Consider the following 25,106-nt stretch of genomic DNA (forward strand, 5'->3'; position numbering starts at 1 on the left):
TCCAAGTGACCCGGTGTTGGTAATACTTGGAAAACTGTATCCATTACATGACCTTGACTTAAAAAATGCGTATCAATAAAATTAATCTTATTACTGGCCTTATGTACAGCACAAAGGGTTCAAACTCTATCAAGTATACGGTTGGAAAATACACATCATAGAGAAGAAGGACTGCACATTAAAATTTAACGATATTTTAAAACACATCTACCCCTAAAATCTGCACAGCCGAAGCTTTGAACTTTTCTTTTGCCGAAAAACCCCATCTTTGTGCTGCCACCACGATTTTGCATTACATAGAACGTTACTAAAACCCTTTAGGGGTAACGAACAATACTTATTTATAACAACAACAAAAAAAACCATACAGACGGGTCTCCACCCAAACCTTAAGTAACTGGATGAAAGAGGGTTTAAAAAGAGGTGGTGTAAATGTAGACAAATTTAAAGGTCACAGTACACGACATGCCGCGACTTCTGCGGCGGTGCGAATGGGGGTAACCATTGAAACCATTCGCAACGCAGCAGGCTGGTCCGAAAAATCACTAACGTTTTGTAAATTTTATAACAAATAACCAATAATAAGGGTGCCAAAGAGCAGTCGTTTACTAATTTTTACATAAACGACATTATTAATAACAAAAATAAGAAGTAGATTGTTAAGTCGTGGATACTTTAATGTTAATTGTTCACGTCGTTAGATAGGAAATTAAAATATATAAACTCTTTATGAGTTTTGGGTATAGTAGTTTATTAGAGGTGTGATTTATATAAAGAATAAGCTACTATACGTATTATGTTCATATAATTATTATAATTTAAAAGAAAAATAGCATAACGGGAAAATGCTATAAATGTTACATACTATCAAGTTCTTATTATAATTAACATATATATTTTGTTTTGCATTTTCTTAAAATGCAGCAAAATTTACATGCAGATCGCCTTAAAATTCTTTAAACATCTACATGGTGATCTAGGAGGACGTGTCCAACTGAAGTATAATTATATTATATATTACCCACATAGCAATGAAGAGCATATTCATATCTATAGCATATACCTAGTATGTGCGTCAACTTATATCCTTATACTTATATTCTGAGAATGTTCCAGGAATAAATGGACATGTGCCACCTATATTCTTTAAAGTATATTCTTGTGCATATATTCTTATCATATGCTAAGAATATTTATATATTATATATGCTATTATATTTAGCTATATACTTTGCTGGATATATACAAATAGGCTCAGTCCTTTTTTCCCTCCTCAAAATTTCTGCTGCATATTTTGGCTATTTTATCCGAAAATGGGCGATATTGTGAAATTCAACCATGGTTTCAAATCGCGCGACTTTAGCTTCAGCGCCTTCTGGCCGCGACTCTTCGAAGCTGCAACATACGATTAATGCGAAACAGTGTTGCCATTTTAGTATAATTATTCTAGATTTACTACGTTTTGGATATGTTTACGTTAATTTTTTTGTATATTTTTGTTAATGGAACATGGGTTTTATTTTTTTTTAAATATTATCTAGAACGTTTTATGAAATAAAAGTACTTTTCATAGGTAATGATCTTATTTAGTACGATAGATAAAATAATTTGGCAACGCTGTCCACCGACACGCCGCCGCCGGTCGCCGCCAAAGAAAAAATCGTCGAACCGGCTGAACTTTAATTGCATTTTGTTCAATTTTGTTGCTTATTGTTGCTTATAAATTTACGTTATATCGATAATAGTGTTCTGTGTGATTTAAAAGTTAAATTATAAACAGGGGTGTTGTTTGTACTGTTACATTAGTCTTTGCTTGCATGTTTTGAATTTCGGAAACAGGTTTAAAACAAAGATATTTTTGGGTTTAAAGTAGTGTTTGATCCGTAGCGTTAGGCTATTAAGCCTTGTTGTACTTGTAATTTTCGTAAGTATTCATCAATGAGATTTGTAAGTAAAAAAAATGTGTTAAAGTTAGCTTCATATTGTCGTGATCCTGGATTGGACCACCGTCGTCACCAATCTTGTAGTCGCTGCCACCAAATGTTGTAGTTCTCTATTTGACTCGTATCACCACTTGTTGGGAATGTTATTCTTTATTTTTTTTATAATTAAATTCTTACTAAGTTGTTATTACTTTTTTATTTTTAAACTTTTAATACAAAATATAAATTTAGCAGTATTACGTCTATGAAAATTTTTATGAATGTCCCAGGTCCCTCTAGTGACTGTGCTTTTTATGAAGAATGCCCTCTCCGAAAATCCACGGGCGGTACCTACTTTATATTTCTTAATAATATTTTCAGGTAGGTTTGCAAAGGGACAAACATGACCATTTCTTAAGTAAATAGAAACCAGACATCGCAAAGTCTGAAAGTAAAACGAATTACAAAGGAAAAACTAAAAAAATGAGTGCAAACTTTTATGACTATTTCTTCCAAATTTCATCTTAAGGTAATGGTTCTGTTTATTTGCATCACCCATCTTTCTGAGAAGAATAATAATGTTGATGGTATTTTTCGTACCTTAAATTCTTTAGGCATAGCCGTAGAATAAGGGTAAAAATAATATTTTATACAATTTGTCGAATATACATATACATATAACCATATTAAATGTATGTTCACAACACCTCCCCCCTTAATGAGAGATTTCATGAGGTGAAAGTGATATGAAATCTCAAAACAAATGTTTATATAATTAATTAGTATAACTCAGATGGAAATGAATAAAAGTACATATATAAAAGTATTATACAAGTCTTAACTACTAATTATAACTAACTTACATTCTAACTTAACTAACATTTTTTTTTATAACTATTGCAGATTTAAAAATGTATCAAATGCGGAAATTATTTTTCTTTTAATGGTCGCCTTGATGGTACATACCCAATGGGTCTGCGCGAGGGCGCCTGTAAATTAACATTCTCTTCTTCGGAGTTTTCATAGTTACCTACATTTTCAGAGTTTTGGCTAATATTACGATTATAATGAGCAACATATCTATCACTATTTCTAGAAGATGGTTCCACAGACTGATTAACTCTAATGCATAAGTTTGGAATAATTCCGCAACAGGCTGTCTTGTTAGTACATTTTGTATACAATTTATAAATAATAAAAATAATAGCAAGAAGAGCTAAGATATAGGCAATTACAGATGCTGGAAATGTATAATTGTTTACAAGTTTCCTTTTTAGAATTTCATCACCTAACTTTTCAATATCTTCTAGCTTATGGCTCGCTACATTAAGTTCGGGGATGTGCTTTGTTAATTTCCTATAATGTTCGTTGAGAAATATTTCACTAATGTTTATTTTTTCTTCCTTTATCCTTTCGCAACAATTATCACTAATGTCGAATGGTGGAATAAAATCACTTGAAATATTGGACTGGACTGTATTTCCATGAGGGATTAGCATTGATGATGCGCTATAAGCTTTACATTGTTTACCTATAGTGACACTACCGCAATTTTTTAGTATTACATCTACGTGATTTTTTTTATTATTACATGATATCGTAAGAGTTTCTGGATGAGGAACTGCAAATAACCAAGTGTTACTGGTTTGTAGTTGAATAAAAATTGCTCTATCTGACTGAATTATACGTTTGTCACAGATATCAGGTATGATATTTGTGAATTGCAATAATTTAACTTCGCAATTATCTGCCAAATGAGCAAGAGAAACTGGTTTTTGTTGCTTGCAAATAAATTTATTTTCTATAATTTTTAAACAAGTATTAAATTCTATTTCCGACAGTGTAATAAACTGCTGTTTGCTTTCGTCAATTGCTATATATTTAGATGAGGGTTGAATTAATATAAACTGGTTATTTGACATTAATTTTGGAAAGGGTGATATTTTATAAATATAGAATAAATTTGTTTCAATTAAAGGGATGTTTATAATATATATTAATCGTTTGTTTTCGAAATAAACTTGCAACTCGATAACATTTAGAATGAGATTTGCATTGAGCGGATCTAATGGTACAGGAAATTCTAATCCATGAGGTAGAGATTCGGACACATCTTTTAATTCGTTAATTAACCTTAATGGCGTTAATATTGAGGGGTGTAAAACTCCCTTTCTTGCTACTAAAATAGCATTCGTAATCGTCATGATTTCTAATTGTAATTGATTTAGCATCATATTTAAAATAGTGACGTGTTCTTCTATGCCGGTTTTTATATATAGAAAATGAAAATTTTCTTTGACTTTGCTTAATTCATCGCTAATCTTTTTTATATTATTTTTTAATAAATTTTCGTTAAAATCTAAAGTTCCAATAGTATTATTGAAATTAATTATTGTTGATTGAACAATTTTTGTTTGTTCTTTTAAAAGTTGAAGGACTGAAGTTTCGTCTTTATTCATTTGTGAAATTTTATCATTATAGTATTTAGCATCTTCTTCATCTAAAACGCCGAATAAAACTTTAGTTGCTTTTCCTACAATATTGAACCAACCTCGTTTTTGTCTACTTTCTGATAAATGACTATGACCGATCAATTCGTGTAAGACTTCTAGTTCTTTTTCAATTTTTTCGAAAGTGTATTTAGAACTTTTCAAAAATAACTGACAAATATAATAGTGATATTGAGCATTCTCATTATTGCATAAATCTGTAGTATACTTACGGTAATTCTTTAATGATAATAACTTATTACTAATATTTTCTAATTCTACAAAAGTTACTAGTTTCCATTTGTTATTAAAAAACCTTAGTTCGCCCAGGTGCTCAAAGTGTATTCCAGGGTTCAAGTCATAAGTGGTTATATTGTATTCTGAGTGGACTACTGCTAGGATACTGGTAATTATTATAAATAAATTAACCCTAAAACAAAATATATATACTAATAATAAGCTAATTAAAATTTATTAATTCTAGTTTTTATAATCTATATATACTGATTATGTTTAGTTTTAATAATAAAAATATTTTAATCTATTTGCATGAATAGTTTGTTTATTTTTTCCTTTTTGAATTGTATAATTTACATCTGATATTTTTTTTAATGGTATATGGACCAATCCATAAGGCGGAAAGTTTTTTACTTCTGCCACGTCGAACTGATTCGTCGTAAAGTAACACTTTGTCACCAATTTCGAATATTCTGGTATAACTGTTTTTATCGTAATTATTTTTTGATATGTTTTTACATTTTAATAAGTTTTCTTTAGCTAATTGATTAGAATGTTGCATTTTTTGTTTAAGATTGTTTATGAAATCATCATAAGTATAATTGACTTTAGGTGGTTGTTTAACTGATGTTGGTAATGTAGGAATATGTCCGAATAAAAGTTCAAATGGAGAAAATTGTGTAGCAGTGTGAGGTGTAGTATTATATGTAAATGTTGCATAGGGAATCCAATTATCCCAGTCTGTTTGAGATGTCTTAATGAAGTGTCTTAAATATTCTTCTAGAACTTTATGAGAGCGTTCTAGTGCTCCGTTTGACTCTGGGTGATAACTTGTTGTTTGGATCTTTTTTATCTTTAAAAACTTGCAAGTACTTTTAAAAATATCACTTAAAAAATTTGACCCCTGATCTGTGACTAGCATGTCAGGTATTCCGTAAATGCATATAATATTCGTTACAAAATGATGCGCTACAGTTACAGCTTCTTGATTTCTCATAGGTATATTAATTATATATTTTGTTAAATCATCCTGAAAGGTTAATATGTATTTGTGACCATTTTCGGTTTCTGGTAGTGGTCCAACTATATCTAAAAAACATTTTTCGAACGGTTTTGATGCCGTGGTCGTAATTACCATAGGCATTTTTGTTTTTCGAGACTGTTTATTTTTTTGACAAAGTTCACATTTTTTTATAAACTCTTTTATGTCTTTTTTCATACCTTTCCATGTATATAATTGAGATAATTTTTTATATGTGCGGGATGACCCTTGATGACCTCCTAATGGACAATTGTGATTTTCATTTAATAATACAACTTTTTCAGCATCTGAGGGGTTGATAAGACTGTTGTTAAATATTGTAATTTCTGAATAGAGGTCTTTAAAAATATATCTTATCATAGGAAGAACGATTTCCCATTTGACTAATGAGTTGTAATGATATTTTATAAATGATAGTTCGGTTTTTTCGTTGGATATAATATTTCGTAAAGTTAGTAAGCAAGACCAAATATTTTCATAATTAATATCACTGAATGTATTTTCGTTGTCTGTTAATAGAAATATATTACAATTATTTTGTTGATACTGAAAAACTGACGGCATGTCTAAAGGATTTGTGTTATCGTAATGTTCTAAAAATGTATTAATTTGTTTATTTTTTTCTAGAATTTTAAAGTCGTTTTTGTTGAATAATTTTGGCAAAAATAAAACTATAGGTATAAGTTGTGGTGTTTCAAACAGATTTGTGTTTTTTTCTTTGACTTTGGAATTAATAATTATATGGCTTTCGAGATGTGTTTTAAAATTATCATAATTGGTAATAATAGAATTGACATTTGTTGTGCTAACTATTCTACTCAATGCATCAGCATTTGTATTAATCTTTCCAGCTTTATAAATTATTTCATAGTCATATTCTTCAAGTTTTATTCTAAAACGCGTCAAACGAGAACCAGGGTCTTTGATATTAAATATATAGAGTAGGGGTTTGTGATCTGTAACAATTTTAAATCTTGTGCCAAAAATATATGGACGGAAATGTTTTACTGCCCAGACGATTGCAGTTAGCTCTTTTTCTGAAGTTGAATAATTTTGTTCTGCTTTATTTAGAGTTCTACTAGCAAACGCTATTGGACGATCATGATTAACCTTACCCTGCGATAAAATTGCTCCTACTGCGAAATTACTCGCATCTGTTGTTATAATAAATTCTTTGGTAAAATCTGGGTATTGGAGAACAGGTGGAAAAGTTATACTATCTTTAAGAATTTGGAAAGAATTTTCGCATTTTATACCCCAATTAAAAACAGAATCTTTTTTTAATAATTCGGTTAAAGGTTTAGCAATTTTAGCGAAATTTTTGATAAATTTCCTATAATATCCTACAAGCCCTAAAAAAGATTTTATATCTTTAGGATTTTTAGGTTGCGGAAAGTTTGTTACACATTGAATTTTTGATGGATCTGGTTTAATGCCGTTTTCTGTAATAATGTGACCTAAGTATAAACATTCTTTTCGTAAAAACTGACACTTCGAAGGTTGAAGTTTTAAATTATGTTGTCTAAATCTTTGAAAAACTTCAATTAATCTATCGTTATGTTCATTTAAGTTGTTTGCATAAATTACTATATCATCTAAATAAATAAAGCATTTCATACCATTAAGACCGCTTAAAACTGTGTTCATGAGTCTTTGAAATGTGGCGGGAGCTCCTTTTAAACCGAAAGGCATTCTGTTATAAACGTAATGTCCTGTATTAGTGCTAAAAGCGGTTTTATTTTTATCTTTTTCGTCCATTTCTACCTGATGAAATCCACTAGTAAGATCTAAGGTAGTAAAATAATGAGATTTTCCTAACTGGTCTAAAATTTCTGCTATATTAGGTAGAGGATATGCGTTTCCAATGGTAATTTCATTTAACTTTCGAAAATCAACGCATACTCTAAATTTAGGTGATAATGGGTCGCTTTTCTTAGGAACAACTAGTAAAGGACTATTCCAAGGACTGTCCGAAGCGGAAATTACCCCGTCTTTTAACATTTGCTCAGTTTGTTCATTAATTATTTCTTTATGTTTGAAAGGCAATCTATAAGGTTTTACGTTAATAGGACCTTTATTACTTTCTGTCGGTATAGTGTGTTTTATTGTGTTGGTGCTTGTTAGTTTATCGCCTTCTAAGTAAAAAATATCGTTAAAATCTCTACAAATATCTAATACTGAATTAGTTTCTTCTTCATTTAATTGGTCTAGATTAATTTCTTTTCTTATTTTAGCAAAACGATCGATAATGTCATAATTATATGTTTCTATAAATTCGTACTCATTAAAAGAAATAGGTTCGACATTCACTCTAGGTGTATGGATAGTTTGAGCTTCATTAGAAATATTTAATATGCTAACTAAACATTTATAGTTCTGGACTTTTGTTAGGCTTGACCCTAGATATAAATGTTCGGATAATTGTTTTGAAACTACTATGCCTTCGGACGAAGATAAATTAGCTAGAGCAGGTACAATAATTTGACATCTCGCGGGAATTATTGTAGTTGCTTCTGACGGCAAAATTTTAAAAAAATTGTCTTCAAAATTAATGACTCCGTCTTCGTAATTTATTTTGGCTTTATACTTTTGCAAAAAATCGCGTCCTAATAGTCCATCACTTTTAATCGGTATACTATCTGGCACAATGTGAAAAGGATGAGTTATTGCTTTGTTATTGTTTAATTTAATTGGGATGTTACAAACACCTTTAGTAAATACAGGTTCTTTACTTATACCTTTTAATTCTATAATGCAAGTTTTATTTAATTTTAGATTATTTTGTAATAAGATACATTCTTTCAATAAAGATATATCTGCCCCTGTATCTAATAAAAGATGTAATTCTTTATCTTTTATATCTAAAGAAGGGATTTTAATTATCTCTAATTGTTGGTAACTATCGGAAAATAATACTGATTTATGCGGTATGTCAATTAAGTTTTGCTCAATTTTAATTTTATTTTTATGCTCAGGTAGTGTGTAATTCATAGAACAGCTATTATCTAATTTTAAGAAGCGCTTAATCGGCTGCTCGCGACCAAGGCTTCGCTCTCGTTTCCCGAAAAATTTTGAGATGTGCTCGGTTCTGAAAAATAATTATCTGCTGAATTGATTAACGACTGAGAATTTATAGTTTGAATTTGTTGTGGTGATCTATTATTTGAACTATTAAAATTGGTAGTACTGGATTCATTATTGTAATTAGAAAAATTTTGAGATTGTTGAGGTATCGAAACATTTTGCTGCCGTTGAGGAACTTGTGAGTTATTAAAATTTCTTGGATTCTGAGAATATCTATTATTGTAATTTGAACGAGGATTATTACTGTTATAATTGTTACCATAATTACGATTATAATTACGCACGTCGTTGTTCTGATTAAAATTTTGATTGTTGTAGTTTCGATTAGTGAAACGTCCTTGATTATATTGTACTGTATTTACGTCTTGTCTATTTGAAAAATTATTATTGCTATTAAAATTTTGCGGTGGGCGTGTCTGATTATTGCTAGGTACATTTCTATTATATGAGTTACTATTTTGTTCGTATTGCCTAAGCTGTCTACACTGTGATGTTAAATGATTATTTTTAAAACAAAATAAACAGGAATTATTAGAAGAATGATTATTTAATTGTCTATTTCCACGCTCTACAAAACCTATATTTTTAAAATGCGAGTTTTTAAACCTGTCATTATTCTCAAGTTCCATTTCAATTGCTAATGATAAAGCTTTATCTAAATATGTAGTATTTTCGGCAATAATACGCATTTGAATTTTTTCATCGTTGAGTCCTTTTCTAAAAGTATTGACTAAAATGGAGTTTAAATTTTCTATTAAAACAGTAGCTTCGTTATTTGCATAATTTAAGTGACACGTTTCTTTATATTTATTAAAGAGAATTTGTAATCTATCGCCATATTCTTTTACAGTTTCTAAAATGTTGCTTTATATATTCATTATTTGTGTTAGAAAATGCGATGGTGGTGTTTTATCAGTAAAGTGCTCTAATAAGAAATCTTTTAGTTCTTCCCAATTTTGGAAACTGTTTATATTGTTTACCTCTTGTGCCTTCCCTTTTAATTTAGTACCAAAATTAAAATCTACTAGTAATTCTTTTGATCCACTTTGACAATTTTAATATTGAATCACAATTTTAAGAAAAATTGGAGTGAATTTATGTCACCCCGACCATCAAAATGAATTTTATTAAATTCAGAACATCAGTTGCGTTCCTTTACTCCTCCTGCCATTATTATATTTTTATTAATGATTTATTACTTTAGTTTAAGAATTATTATTTATTTTTATAGATGTATTTTTAGTTTGAAGAGAAAAAAATATTTACGAATTTTAAGCAATATTTTTTTTTTTTTTTTTTTTGTTATTTGCAGCCCAGAATTATTATTGTCTTAACTTAAATCTAACTAACTAAAATCAGAAGAAAAACAGTAGCGTCACAATACAGTAAACAAAATGAAAGACTTACCCCGTCATCATCTGGTGAAAACAAAGAAACTTCCCTGGAGACTTGCTGCTGCGTCTGGCGCCCTTCAGTGTCCCCAATGTCTACAGTCTCGTGTCGACTTCTTGCTGCTTCTTGAGGCGTGCACCTTCAAGAACTGCCAGTTGCCTCTTATCTTCTTCCAAAAACTGGTAGGTTTTCTGCCTGCGTCTGCACCTTCTTCAGGGAAACCTTGGTAGTTTTACTGCTTTCACCCAATGTCGTGATCCTACTGGATTGGACCACCGTCACCAATCTTGTAGTCGCTGCCACCAAATTGTTGTAGTTCCTCTATTTGACTCATTATCCACCAATCTTGTTGGGAATGTTATTCTTTATTTTTTTTTTATAATTAAATTACTTACTAAGTTGTTATTACTTTTTATTTTAAACTTTTTAATACAAAATATAAATTTAGCAGGCTATTACGTCTATGAAAATTTTAAGAATGTCCCTGGTCCCTTCTGTGACCGTGCTTTTATGAGAATGCCCTCTCCGAAAATCCACAGGCGTACCTACTCATTTCTTAATAATATTTTTCAGGTAGGTTTGCAAAGGGACAAACATGACCATTTCTTAAGTAAATAGAAACCAGACATCGCGTCTGAAAGTAAACGAATTACAAAGGAAAACTAAAATGATGCAACTATTTATGACTATTTCTTCCAAATTTCATCTTAAGGTAATGGTTCTGTTTATTTGCATCACCCATCTTTCTGAGAAGAATAATAATGTTGATGGTATTTTTCGTACCTTAAATTCTTTAGGCATAGCCGTAGAATAAGGGTAAAAATAATATTTTATACAATTTGTCGAATATACATATACATATAACCATATTAAATGTATGTTCACAACAATATTATTATTTAGTTAGGTTAAGGGTGAAGGCTTACCGGCTTAACTATCGAAAATGTTTACCAAAAACCACCCAAAAAGTAAACGCTCGCTGAGACGCATGGTTGCTAAAAAAACTCGTGAAGCAGAACTTTTGCTTACTTTTAATAGCAGTTTTGAAGAATCAGCTTCTAATTCTCCATATCTGTCATCTTCTCAACCATCGAGTAGTAATAATATTAATTTAGGCGAGGATTTAAGTCTGTTCGAAGTAAGTCCAACTATTTATTGTGCAAGAAGTGAACCTGAACCTAAACGTCCAATGCAGTCCCAGTTAACCACATTAAATACCGATCTTGCACTGGATATAAATGAGGTTATTAATAAAGCTCCTGGCCACCCGGAGCTGAGTTACAAGCAAGCTCATTTTGATTTGAGAAAATGGGCTGTTTGCAATAAAATTCCACATTGTGTTCTAAATGGTTTGCTAAAAGGCGTGCTCTGCAAAAATTTTCCCCAGGCTAGGTTTCCGTCAGATGCTAGAACTTTATTAGAGACTTCTAAAAAGCTATTCAATATAAATTTATCCCAAAATTATTGTTATTTTGGTATCGAAAAATCAATAAACTATTTATTTCGAGCTTATAATGTTGAAATTGCGGAGGGGGATGCAATTGAACTTGGTATAAATGTTGATGGTTTGCCTTTAACGAAAAGTACAGACAGTTCTTTTTGGCCAGTTTTAGGTTCCATTAAGTCATTGAAAATATTAAAAAATATTGTGTTTCTTATCGCTTTGTATTATGGAAAAGCTAAACCTAAACATCCAGATATACTTATGTCTGATTTTGTCAAAGAGTGTCAGCGACTTAATGGCAAAATTACAATACAAAACATTGAAATAGATTTCACGATATCAATGATTATCTGTGACATGCCTGCAAAATCATTCTTATTGCAAATAAAAGGCCCCACAGGATATTTTTCATGTACCCATTGCCTAATTGAAGGAGAAGCCGAAAGATATGTTTGTTTTCCCCAGGTCGATTGTCCGAAAAGGACAGATGGGTCATTTCGGCAAAAAATAAATAAAGAGCATCATATCGGAACATCATTAGTTGAAAATATTCCAAATTTTAATTTAATTGTAAATGTGCCACTCGATTACATGCATCTAGTATGTTTAGGTGTAGTAAAGAGGCTCTTAACTCATAAAAAGTATGGCTTTGTGTTCGGAAAACCACCCTATAAGTTACGTGCTTCTAGTGTCATTAGAATAAATGAAAGACTTAAAAAAATGCGTCGTTTTATACCTATTGAATTTGGTAGAAAAACCAGACCTATAACTGAAAGTAGAAGATACAAGGCAAGTGAGTTAAGAACCTTTTTAATTTATACAGGACCAGTTGTTTTAAAAAATGTTTTGCAAAAAAAAAATTATAATAATTTTGTAGTACTCTCGGTTGCAATTTCAATTTTACTTAGTGAGCATGCTTTTGATGTATCCTGGCTTAAATATGCTGAAGAACTAATTACTTGTTTTATTGATAAATCAAAATCTATTTATGATATTGGTTTTTTTTCTTTAAACGTTCATTCTTTGTCTCACTTGGTAGATTGTTGTAAAAAATTTGGTCCGCTGGACAGTTTTAGTGCATTCCCCTATGAAAATTATATGCAAAAACTACTAAGATATGTCAGAAAAGCTCATCAACCTTTACAACAAGTTATTCGTAGGGTTTCTGAAGAGAATAATTTATTAAATAGTCTTACAATAAACACCAAAAAATGTGTAAAGCCCAGTAGTTTAAATTGTGTTCAGGTTCACTCAGAAGGACCTTTAGCACCCGGTTGCAAAGGTCCACAATATAAAAAAATGGTTTGTGACTCTTTCACCATTTCATGTAATACATTTGGTAATAGGTTCGTTATGCTTAAGGATGGAAGCATTTTTGAGGTAAAAAACATATGTTATGATAATAGTAATAAGCTCAGTATTGTAGGACAACCTTATAAAAAAGTTGGTGATTTGTTTAATAAGCCATGTCATTCTTCTTTATTAAATATTTGGGTAATTAAAAAACAGGAATCCCCTTTATTAATGTTTGTTTCTGCGTCAGATATTAATTCAAAATTGTTAATTTTACCATTTAATGAAGTAGATGACAACTTTGTAACATTCCCTATAATTCATTGTATTAAAGCCTAATATACATATACAGGGTGTTCACAGTTTAATTGCTCCCCCATTAACTTCTTGTTTTTATTTGTACAGGGTATTTCAGGAGGTCTGAGCATGATTCCTTTTTATTTCAAATACGTACTCCATTTTTTATTAAATGTTTGGATTCTCCTAAGAATTCTATACTTTTTTTATACATTTTTTTATTTATTTATTAAGGTTTAAATTTTTTCCACTTTTTTACATATATCTATTTAGGCTTTAGGCATAGGGTGTGTTATATATAAAACGTACAGAATTGTAAGGAGAATCCAAAAATCTAATAAACAAATGGGGTAGGTATTTGAAAAAGAAAGTTGAAGCAATCCCAGACTTTCTGAAACACCCATTTTCGTATGTTTTACGGGGTGTCTTGCTTATGAGTTGAAATAGAGATGCGGTTTTCGCGACACCGTGCTATTTTTTTGTAAAACCAAAGTTAGCGCAAACAAAATTTTCATAGCCTCCTTCGTTTTTAAGATACAGGGCAAAATTAAAAAGTGAATGGGTGGGTCCATTTAACTGTAAACATGTACCCTGTACCTGTACCTACTTGTATAGACAAAATTTTATCCATCTGTAGTTACGTCATTTTTGCTTATCTTTGTTTAATACATTTCAAACAGGGGTGACAACAAACTTTAAATAAAAATGGGTGTCCAGTTCTTATGTGAAGTATCAGTCACTATCACACACTATCAATCAGAAACATTGATTTTTTAAAATTTAAGCCAAACGTTTTTTCTCATCTGAATGACTTCATTACAGATGGGTAAAATTTTAAGATTTTTTCTAATCACGTATACCTAAATGCTGAATGTTTATTTTTATTTTGACAAAAATAAAACAACAGGAATATTAAGGTACTCCTGATGTGTCTTTTTTTGATACCGCCTTTATTGGCATCGGTTTAATTTAACTTTAAAAGTAGGTACTGTACATTATACCCTCAACCTTACCGTCCAATCATACTCGTACTGTACTGTATTACATAGGTAGTCTAGCTATATATCTAGGAGATCATGACAAATAAGTTTGTTTTAAATGGTATTTGTTGTCCGCAAATTCGAGTGTATATTAGATGTGTTTAAAATTGTACTTAAATTTATTTTTATTTTTGGTGCAATAATTGTGACCTCACTTGTGACCTTGCTTATTTTAATTTTAATAGACTTAGTTGACCCCATATAAAAATGCAACCTTGGGTTGTTATTGCGTTTGATGAGGAAGACTCAGTTGCCGTTGTCCCAAACACGTGGTTGTTCCAAGCTGAAAACAGCAAGGACATGTGTAAATGGCCTCCAAACAGCAGAAATGCAACAGGATACGTCAAAAGAAGAGACAAACCTGGACCGGATTGGCAACACTACCCAATTACAATATTGGGAGATTATGGTAAGTGTTCTGATATTGTTCTTTTATTTTAAATCAATTTTTACGTCTTGGATCATACTTAGTTAAATATTTTTAGCCTCCTATGATATTGCCCTAAGAAAAGCTCAGAAGGCAGAAGAAACATCTGAGCTTTCTTCAAATAATGATACAATAAAAAGGAAGAGGACAAAAAATTTAAAATATGTACCGTGTACTTCTTCCAGTGAATCTGAAAAAGAAGAAGCAGATTCGGAAACCGAATACCCAAAAACCCCTAAGATTAGACACACCGAAATGAGTAAAAGAAGGGAGGCGAGGGAAAGTGAAAATGTAGGTACTTATAAAATGACTAACTAAAATTTTTCTTTTATTAATGCTTAATATTAATCTTAAAATTGTTTAGATATTATCACAAATGGGCAGTAAGTGTAGAAGTCTTCAGGTAGCAACTCCAAAAAATTCACCAACTACATCCTTCTTAAGCCCCTCGCCCCAACCGCAATGCCAGTTCCCAAAGCCACTTGAAAGGGATAATGCACCATCTGAAAAAGGTTGTTTTGTGTATCTTTACATTAATATTAAAATAATATAGTGACTTTTGGTTTATAGAATTTCGAAAACAAGTATTAACCAAACTTAGTATTATAATGGCCAAACTGGGAAGGCAGGACGAGCAGCTGGACAATATAGAGGCTTTATTAGCAATTAGACCAAATGACATGGATCTTTATTCCAATACAGGAATAGAAAAGATCCCTGTTAGTAACGAAGATGAGTTGGCTCTTCTGGAACAATTTATTACTGAACCATTAAACTTCAAGGCACTGGTAAGAAATATGTCTTTATTATCATCTGCATGTCATTGTTATCTGTTGTTTTTATTATTTTTGGAATTTTAACAGCACATTTTTTTAAGGCTAAAGAGCTTAGTCGATTAGGGGGAAACATGGTTCCTGAAATTACCAGAAAAATAATGTACCGGATAATGACAAATGAATTTGCTCAACTGTACAGTTGGGAGGGCGGAAAGGGCAAAAGAAAGTTTGTTAACCTCACCCTGTCTAAAGTTGTAATTGGTGAGTATAATGATAAATATGTAATAATGTGTATGTAATGTAATACGTATGTAAATGTCTAAAGTGCCCAACTCTTATAGCTTTTCACATTATAGTTCTAAATTTAAGAACTTTGCCCACAAAAAATTGTTGACATATTCCTTTAGTTTAATTATTTGAAAGCAACGACGGTTTCAAAAACGCATGTTTATTCTAACTTTTTAGATGCAGTGAGATGCAATAAACGAACAGCAAATGCGTGCGAGGACGAAGTAATATTAGAAATAAAAAGATGGCTTGTTAAAGCCAAGGAAAGGATTTCAAACAAAAATAAAAGAAGGGAAAGGTAAGTGTATTATTTTTATTTTCCTTTTACGAGACGATATAGGTATACTTTTTTAGATTGGCTGAGAATCAGGAGGAGCAACTCGGACGTTAACGGAGGAGCAACTAAACGTTATAATATTTAAATTCTTGTTAATTTTTCAAATAAATGTTTTTGTAAGTATATGATTTCCTATTATTTAAAATTTCCATTGGATACCTAGAAAAATGTAGTATATTTCGTTCAGCACAGGTAGACAGTTTCTTTACACATCTATTTGGATATTTTAGAGAAAGATGTCATGATGTGACATAACTGTCTACCTGTGCTGAACAAAATTTACCTCCCTAATTTTTTAAAGTATGTTCACAGAATATGCTATACGTATAAAAACAAGGATATTCTCAGCATATTTTAAAATATTCCTAGAACATTCTTAAGCCAAGTGCATAGCACATGCTTTTTGCGGCCAAAAGGTTATGCTGAGCACATCCCCAGAATATATAAGTGTAATTCTTAGCACATGCTCAGAACATATTTCCAATATTCTTATACCAAAAAAGTGTATTCTAAGCACCTGCTAGGTATATTATTTTGCTATGTGGGAGGCAGGTATATTCTTTTTTTAATAGAGATATGGCATATAGATGGTACGTTCTACACAGATGTGATTAGCAGACAGTTAGGATCAGCATGACCTTAGAATGTCTTTAAATTATAGCAGCATAATAAATTTTAAGTAGCTGTTATTCACACATTTCTAAACATATCAATATCTTTCGAATAAATAGGAGAATACAAAATTATTTCCGAAATGAAAAATGAATACATACATTATATTTGCTTGATTAAACGATTTACCTGTAAGGAAGTTCAATCCAAATTATAATGAAGTTGGGACACGTCCTCCTAGATCAACCCACCTTATGTGTCTCACAAAGTGAATCACACTATCAAAGGGTAAACTACCTATATGATAGATACATACCCGACCTAACGGCGATCAGAATGCTTCAGAAGTATAAATGAGACATGAAAGTGAATGTGATATAAGAGGCGGTGAATCATTTTCTAAACATGCGCTCAAAACAGTGACAGAAGTATTACTACATGGTGATCTAGGAGGACGTGTCCAACTTCGTATAATTTGGATTGAACTTCCTTACAGGTAAGTCGTTTAATCCTTAAATATAATGTATTGTATTCATTTTTTCATTTCGAAATAATTTTTATTCTCCTGTATTTTTATTCAGATATTGGATATGTTTAAGGAACGAATAAAGGTGATACTTAAAATTTATTGTAAACCATAATTTAAGAAGACATTCTAAGGTCATGCTGATAACATACCTTTAAATCACATTCGTAGTAGAATGTACTATTCATATGCCATACTTATTAAAAAAAGAATATACTTATAAGAACTTAGGAGGAATATTCTTAGAATGTAAATGTTCCTTTTGTGCTATCTGGGGTAAAAAGCGACCCTTCAATAGTTTTTTTTTTATTTAGAATCCAGTGGCGAAGTCTGTTTTTTGATGTCGTTAGTTAGTTTTAAAAGAAAATAATACTTTAAAAAGAAAATAATATTGTTTTATAACTAACAAATTTTGAAGCTCAGAAAAAAATATTTTATCATTAAACTTTTCCTTTCTGAAAAGCAAAATATACTGTAAAAATAAAGTATTTTGGATCAAATGAAAATAACCTAATATTTTTTTTAGTTGCAGACGCCAAAAAGATATATGTATGGTAAGTTTTAGAACAACAGTTCAAGGTACATTTGATATTATATTGATACCTATCATATTGTATACCTCGGAGGTCAGGAGATCCCGCAGTAGAAGATAATATCGACTGACCATATTTTAACAGCTTACTGCTTTTAAAAGATTTCTTTGGAAAAATTGGTAATTTGTTGTCTGTTTTTAAATTGGTTTAATTTAAAAACAGACAACCAAGAATAGGCTGATGAAATTATTAATGTTGTTAGTAACGATAACACACAACAGATGACTGACCTCCTTTTAACAATGGCATCATCATCCTCTGACACCTTCTTCACCTTTTACACCACTCTCGGGAACCTTAACCCCGCTTATTGAATGTTCCTCAGCTACCAATTTTCAAGGCCATCAACAACTTCGACTATCAAAAAGACAGAAAATTTAGGGTACAAAAAAAGATCTGCCCGACCAATGAAATAGAGCAAGGTTTACTAGAGGTAGAGATCTTCTGCTGCTGCAAATTCACCAATGATGCAACCTGCAACTGGTAATTTAAATAAAGACAACAAAGAATTTGCTGATAAAATTATTAATGTTGTTAGTAACGATGACATACAACAGATGGCTGACCTCCTTTTACCAATGGCATTATCGTCCTCTGAAAATGGCATCACCTCCTTTTACACCTCTCTCAGAAACCGCAACCTCACCTATTGAATGTTCCACAGCTACCAATTTTCAACGCCATCAACACCTTCGACTATCAAGAAGGGAGCAAATTTAGGATACAAAAAAAGATCTGCCCGACCAATGAAATAGGGCAAGGTTTACTAGGGGTAGAGATCTTCTTTTGCTGGTGCAAATTCACCAATGGTGCAACCTGCAACTCGTAATTTAAATAAAGACAACCAAGAATTTGTTGATAAAATCAAATCAATTCTTGGTTTACTAATAACATTAATAAAAAATATTAATGTTATTAGTAAAGATGACACAAGAGATGGCTGACTTCCTTTTGACAATGGCATCATCATCCTCTGACAATGGCATCACCTCCTTTTACACCTCTCTCGGAAACCTCAACCTCACCGATTGAATGTTCCACAGCTACCAATTTTCAACGCCATCAACACTTTCGACTATCAAGAAGTCAGAAAATTCAGGATACAAAAAAGATCATATATAGGGCAAGGTTTACTAAAAAATTCACCTGCTGCTGCAAATTCATCAATGGATCACATTTGTGCACTAGATAGAGATAGAGAAGTAAATCAAAAATGCGAAAAGCTAAAGAAATGTCAAATTTATGCGGCTTTCTTTACAACTCTATGTAAGGGACAGCAAATAAAATATCAGATTATTTCAAAGAAAGACACAAATCTAGAATATCCTATAATAGAGGGGTAGAGAATAATTCATTAGATTACTTTCTCCCATTATGTAATCTAAAGTAATTTTAGACAACGGTAAATTTTCTCTTCAATGCTGCATTTATCCATGATGAGGTAATAATAGGTGTCGGATTAACAGATGTCTACGAAGTTCAAGCTCTATTAAGCAATTTTTGGGATATCATAACCGGTAGAAATGAAGTTTCCACTTGATAAATTTAGAATATGACTGCATCTGAAAAAGAATTAAAATACCGTCGTTACATAGACAATCTGTAGCCGAAAGATACCGCAATATAGTATAACATCTACCAGATAATTCTATTATTAACTATACTCGATCGCCTTATGCTAGTCCAGATTTATTAATACACAAAAAAATGGCGAACCAAGGCTACATTATAATTTCAGGACTCTTAATCGTATTACGGTCGAAAACCGTTTTCCTCTTCCATATATAGATAATCACATCAATCACTTGAATGATAGTAAATACTCAATAATACGTGATACCACTTTAAATATGATTGCTGGATTTTACCAAATTAAAGATCATTTCTTTTCTGAAGGTCTTCTGGGCAGGTCTTTTAGGGGTTAAATAGATCATTGCCTAAACATTCCCGCCAATTTTAGTTGGTTACTAACTTTTATACCTCCACATCCACATTTACTACGCTGTAAGTTCAAATTAGTTTTCAAATATAATATAATTTGGGAATTAATAAGTATCAGTACTTCTTTTCAAACAATTTTAGAACTCATTAACAATCAGGAAAACAAACAATATACTTAGGTTATCAAAATTTTAATTAACATTATATTACTTAATATCATACCATATATCTTCCGTATCTTGAAATCAAATCAGTTCAAAATACGTGGTGAGTCTAGTACCTAATTTCGAAACACGTTTACAATAAAATACCGCTAACAGAAATATTAGGCATGCTGGTAACAACTCTTCGAAAGGTATCAACCGAACAAGCATAGCAGAAACCTTGTTCTTGATCAGAATTTTTAGTCTTCAACCAAGTTAACTGATCTGATATGTCATTACAGAGAGGCGTATAAGTTTGATAATAAGGATTATTTACACCTATCAAGGCAACTCCCCGTTCGGTTATTGGGTTGTAAGCTACTTTCCAGTATACCTCTGGAACGGGTAGAGCTTTCCTGTTCTCCGTTGAATTAACGTACAGATAAAGTTCGACTGGTTCTCCCGTTTCTTGATGAGGCAAAGTTGCCACGCCATAAACACCAGTCCACACCCATAAATCCACGGCATTATCTTCAGCGTAATCCCTCACATCAATTTCAATTTGGTTCCAATTAAATCCGTTGAACGTTTGCCATTGGGGCGCTATATTCATCATAAAGAAAGTGGCGTTTTGCTGGGCTGGATAAAAACCGTCACTTCTAGCCGTTTGATGACCCCTGGATAAAAAGTAGTTCGTGTCATCTTCTATAAATAATGTCGAGGTTTCGTTTAGTCCGATTAAAGAGTTTATCGTCCTTCTTTGATTAGCACGGAGATATAAATTTGTTACCGTGCCGATATCGTAAAATCCTGATCCTTGTAACCACGATGGTCTTGGAGTATTCAAAGCTCGCTGATTAATCGAGGCCGTTTGATTTATAAAGGTATAATGAGCAACCTGTAGTACTGGATCGAAACAAATCGACATGGATCGTAAAAATCGATTATCTCCTGTATCAAAACCTATTTCGATATCGAGACCGTTATTCTCGCATGTAGCTCCAGTATATCTAGCTGTTCGCCAAGGATAGTTGGTGCAGTCCATATTAGGCCAGTCGATTTGAGCCTTATTAATTACAAATGTGTTGTTTTCAAGACAATAGCCTGATAGAACACTTTGATTACTGTTAATGTTATTTAACAGAATGTTTCTTCCGGGACAGAGAACGTCGACGGATTGCTGAGAGTCGAACCTTAAGACATTTTCTCCTGGCAATGGGTAGAGAAAGTCACTGGTGCCAGATATAACAACAAACGGAGACCAAGCGTGTTCAAATGGATATATGGAGCAACCTAAAACAAACATACGGTGTTAAAACATTTTTAAGATTATCCCGATTGAGTCAATATTAAAAAATATATATTTTGTGTCAAAACAATAGCAAAAAATTGTTTTATTACTAATGAATTATTGGAAAAAAACTTATATGGAATCAATTCAGCATGCCCAATACCAAACAAATGTCATATGTAATAGGTCCACTGTTATAACAGCAATTTACAAAAACAAACTTTAGATATATAAAACGCGGAGTTAGATAAAAAAAATATAAAAAGCTACTGTTTCGAGTAATTTAAAAAATATTGAATATTCTTTTTAAAATTTCAAAAATAATGTAATAATGTGATTATTATATATTAACCCTCAACTGGCGTGGTAGGGTCTGCCGGACCCCAAGCACTATTTAAACTTACGTAAAAAGTTTACGTTTAGCATTTAGGCCTCGGCGCGCCATTTAGCTTTAAGTTAGGGTACCCATATGCAACTGTTAAACGTGCACTTGTTTTTATCAATTATTGTTCCTACCAGCGGGGGGTAAAGTTGCATTGGGATCTGTGTGCTCACCACGCTAGGAATGTTTCATTATTAGCATAGTGGATAATGCAAAACGTGTGTATTCCGGCGACGCTAATTTTGAGGAAACATTAATCGAGTGCTACAATGAAGTTAAAGAGACAATGAAAAAGAGAAAATGAGACAAAGATCATCGAGGCAATGATTTTTCTCCGAAGAATAACTATGACTCCGATTCCGAATCTGTTACCTCTAGAAGAGAGAATAATCAATACCAGAAACAAACGAAATGATAAAAAAAATCTCCTGAAACAAATGTGCTCCATCCACATACGGTGCCTGCAGATAGTATGTTAGCAAGAACCTAATTTGAAAAAGTTATATATATTCAGGGTTTGTAGTTTTGTTCAAAATAATGTTTTTTTTTATTACTATAGCTTCACAGTTATGAGTTGTTTGTACTTTCAATAATACGAGAAAATAAAAAATATATATGTTTTTAATTTCTATGGTTTTTTTAGCCAACTTATATTTCTGTTGTCAAAAATTGTTAAAAAACGGGAATGACATTATTAATTGACAAGTTTGAATATATTCTAAACAGTGTTAAAATAACAAACTTTTTATAAAATCTCTTCGCCATTTATTTTTAACTAATAAAAACAATTGGAGTCTATCGGACCCCAGAACGCCATAAGCGGTGCAAAATTTCACGCCAGTTGAGGGTAAATAAAATTCTAAACAGGAACTATAAAACTTATAACAAACACTATTTCAATTTATGATAATAAAAATATCTATGGAATACAAAATTTCAATATCTATTTATCACTAACTATTTAATTTAGTTTAGTTGTCTATACAACTGTTGTAACCAAACTTCAAATAACTTTGATTTTGTTACACCCTGTATACATCGAATAAAATTCATGATTCTGCGTTATTAGACAGTAAAAATTGTTATGCAGATCATCAAGGTCAATGCCTAAGTTGAATACAGTAAAAATTCTTTAGTAAGGTAACGGTATTCACCTTTCAAAGAAAAGTAATAGAACTGCAAATATTCTACATATATAATTTTATAAATACCTATTTTACTAATCTAATTGTAGTGAAAGATTTGCAGTTTCAATTGATTTTTTTTATTAATATATGGTTTATATATTCAAATTTTACTTCTTATAACAAAATCGGAAGTACCGAGTATAAAATATGCATCTATTTATAAATCTAGCACCTTCTAGTTCAGAGTATATCTATCAGGCGACAAATAATAGTAATTTTTTATTTATTAATTTTAATAAGATAGTCATTAGATTCCATTTTGGTAAAAAAAAATCGTGCCTCATAATTTACTGCTTATTTTCAAATAAAAATAATCAAAAGGGCATTCATTAATGGCAAATATAGAAAATACCCATAATAAAAAATAGGTAAAACAAAGTGTTCAAATTACATTAAGAAAACTATTTTAAAAGCAACACTATTTTACATTTTAAATATGAGGTTCAAGTTAACGTCTCCTTTCTGCTGCAATGGCTAAACTGGACGGGACCTGCTTTGTTTACGCGGAATCCGAACCGCGGTCCTCGGCCATATCATGGTCAATGGCCTACCGGCTTAGGAAGTGTCTAAATTAACTCTTACTCACGAGATATCCGATCTCATCCGGCCTCGAACCGGCGTGAATGAGCAGTGTGTATCAATAGATTTTACACTTTTCCCTTGGACAACAGCACGATGCAAAGTTTCGAACCGGTCACCCGTCCATCAACTAGCATCGCCTTACGTCGCTTAACTTCGGTGTCATTTTAAATGTATGTTTTAGAAACGATATTTCCAAAGATACAATTAAACTTTTCATAATTTTTATACACTACTTTAAAAACAGAATATTTGCAGTCTTTACGCGAAAACCACTCCTAAACCAGATCTCCCTATAGGTGACATAAATTATACTAAATACAATTTAAAATATATTGAAATAAAGGAAACGATTATATTTAATAAATTATAATTTTCCTATAAAAACATGAAAAGTGTAAATAGTTTTGACATTACTGTGAACATTTTTCTTTTCCCACTATTATTTTAATAATATTCAAATATGTTATCACGTGTGTTTGAAAAATATTTATACTTTACTAAATTTACACATAAAAATTTTATATCTATCTTAAGGCCGATAGCCAACTCAAAATAAATCTTAACAATAAAAATTGTTATAACTTACCATTGCTATTTGTGTTCTCTTCATTCTTTTCGACAACAAGTACAACTACCGTTACGATGATAGCTGTAAGAATTACAACGCCTGTTATACCGCCAACAATAAAACAAGTTCTGCGCTGCATGTTAAGTCTCTTGTCTGCTACTAAACATACAATTCAATATTTTATACGACTAAATCATTGCGGATATTATAATGGATTAGATTAAGAGAGAATCCTTATATCATCATTAATAAGTTCGGATTATACTTTACAGTCGGTACTATAATATTATTTTATGTCTGATCACTTAAATCAATAAAGTATTAATATAAGTTCAAACATAATTTATAAAATTTCTGTGATTTTAAAAAGAATATTTGTTTTAAGTACAAAATTTTTAAATTTTACTAGTTTTCTTTAAATAACTTGGTATATAACAACAAGACAAACCGGTCTCTTTCACCGATACAAAAATGTACCGAAACTAGCATATTTCTACCGTATTATCCAAAATAAAGGTATCAGTTAGTATAACATATATTTATATAAACAACATTACAAATACGGCTGGTAACATGAATATTTTTTGCGATTTTGTTTATAGTACATCCATAACCGCTAGATTCTCTAGAATTCTCTCACAACCAAATACTTCAAAACTCCTGTCTACGGTTTTCTTTTAACATTCCTTTTAGAGATCATATAACGCCACATGCTGATAATTTTTTTTAATATCTACTTTATCTATGACTAACAGATGACAATACCATAACGTGGAATACTGATGCTTCCATGTGTATCGTTCAGGCCGAAATCTACGCTATCGAAAGATGCGTAAAATTCATCTTAGATAGGAACAATCGAAAATAGGAAATAGCCATCTTATCCGATAGTCAAGCAGTACTTAGATAGTTAAGCGATCAACTCAGTAAGCATCAATTCGAAGTTGGTCAAAGAATCCCCAAAGAAACCGAACAAATTAGGCAAAGAAAATAAAGTCCTCTTACTCTGGGTCCCCGCTCATCAAGAGATAGAAGGTAAAGAAAAAGCAAACGATCTAGCTAGAAAAAGAGCTAACACTCCACTAACTCGACCAAAACCGTTCTGCTTTCCAAGCTGAAACCAACTTAAAGCGTAGCTGAAGACTCCATCCGTAACCTGGAATGGGAATCCTCCAACGGTCTAAGAGACTCAAAAAAATTCCTCAGGACTTAC

At 31.5% G+C, this 25,106-nt stretch overlaps 2 protein-coding genes across 4 annotated transcripts; one reads left to right on the forward strand and one right to left on the reverse strand.

The window, feature by feature from the left end:
• Window positions 1–1,683: 1,683 nt before the first annotated feature.
• LOC115884507 lies at window positions 1,684–16,608 on the forward strand. 3 transcript variants are annotated; one of them, XM_030903106.1, is made up of 8 exons: window positions 1,684–1,765; window positions 14,426–14,649; window positions 14,726–14,958; window positions 15,032–15,179; window positions 15,238–15,455; window positions 15,545–15,704; window positions 15,909–16,029; window positions 16,086–16,608. In XM_030903106.1, the coding sequence occupies exons 2-8, from the start codon at window positions 14,448–14,450 to the stop codon at window positions 16,120–16,122; spliced, it is 1,119 nt and encodes a 372-aa protein (XP_030758966.1). In that variant the 5' UTR covers window positions 1,684–1,765; window positions 14,426–14,447; the 3' UTR covers window positions 16,123–16,608. The 3 variants fall into 3 exon arrangements, with proteins under 3 accessions (XP_030758966.1, XP_030758967.1, XP_030758964.1); XM_030903107.1 differs by lacking the exon at window positions 1,684–1,765 and adding an exon at window positions 1,865–1,924; XM_030903104.1 differs by lacking the exons at window positions 1,684–1,765; window positions 14,426–14,649; window positions 14,726–14,958; ... (3 more) ...; window positions 15,909–16,029; window positions 16,086–16,608 and adding exons at window positions 1,865–1,924; window positions 11,070–14,319.
• A 3,360-nt stretch (window positions 16,609–19,968) lies between these two features.
• Window positions 19,969–24,042, reverse strand: LOC115884502. The gene is made up of 2 exons (XM_030903099.1): window positions 23,912–24,042; window positions 19,969–21,176 (listed from the first exon to the last, which is right to left on the reverse strand). Exons 1-2 carry the CDS (start codon window positions 24,030–24,032, stop codon window positions 20,038–20,040), a joined length of 1,260 nt encoding a protein of 419 aa, XP_030758959.1. The 5' UTR covers window positions 24,033–24,042; the 3' UTR covers window positions 19,969–20,037.
• Window positions 24,043–25,106: the final 1,064 nt, after the last annotated feature.

This window comes from Sitophilus oryzae, unplaced genomic scaffold, assembly GCF_002938485.1.
Source record: "Sitophilus oryzae breed Bouriz unplaced genomic scaffold, Soryzae_2.0 scaffold_296_pilon_pilon, whole genome shotgun sequence".
In the NCBI taxonomy this organism is placed as follows: domain Eukaryota; kingdom Metazoa; phylum Arthropoda; class Insecta; order Coleoptera; family Curculionidae; genus Sitophilus; species Sitophilus oryzae.

Bases quoted from the DNA above. Each gene is read 5' to 3' on its own strand.
- LOC115884507 (XM_030903104.1), top strand. From the start codon at position 11,110: ATGTTTACCAAAAACCACCCAAAAAGTAAACGCTCGCTGAGACGCATG.
- LOC115884502 (XM_030903099.1), bottom strand. From the start codon at position 24,032: ATGCAGCGCAGAACTTGTTTTATTGTTGGCGGTATAACAGGCGTTGTA. The intron at 21,177-23,911 runs GTAAGTTATAAC...TGTTTGTTTTAG, and splicing joins AGAGAACACAAATAGCAATG to GTTGCTCCATATATCCATTT.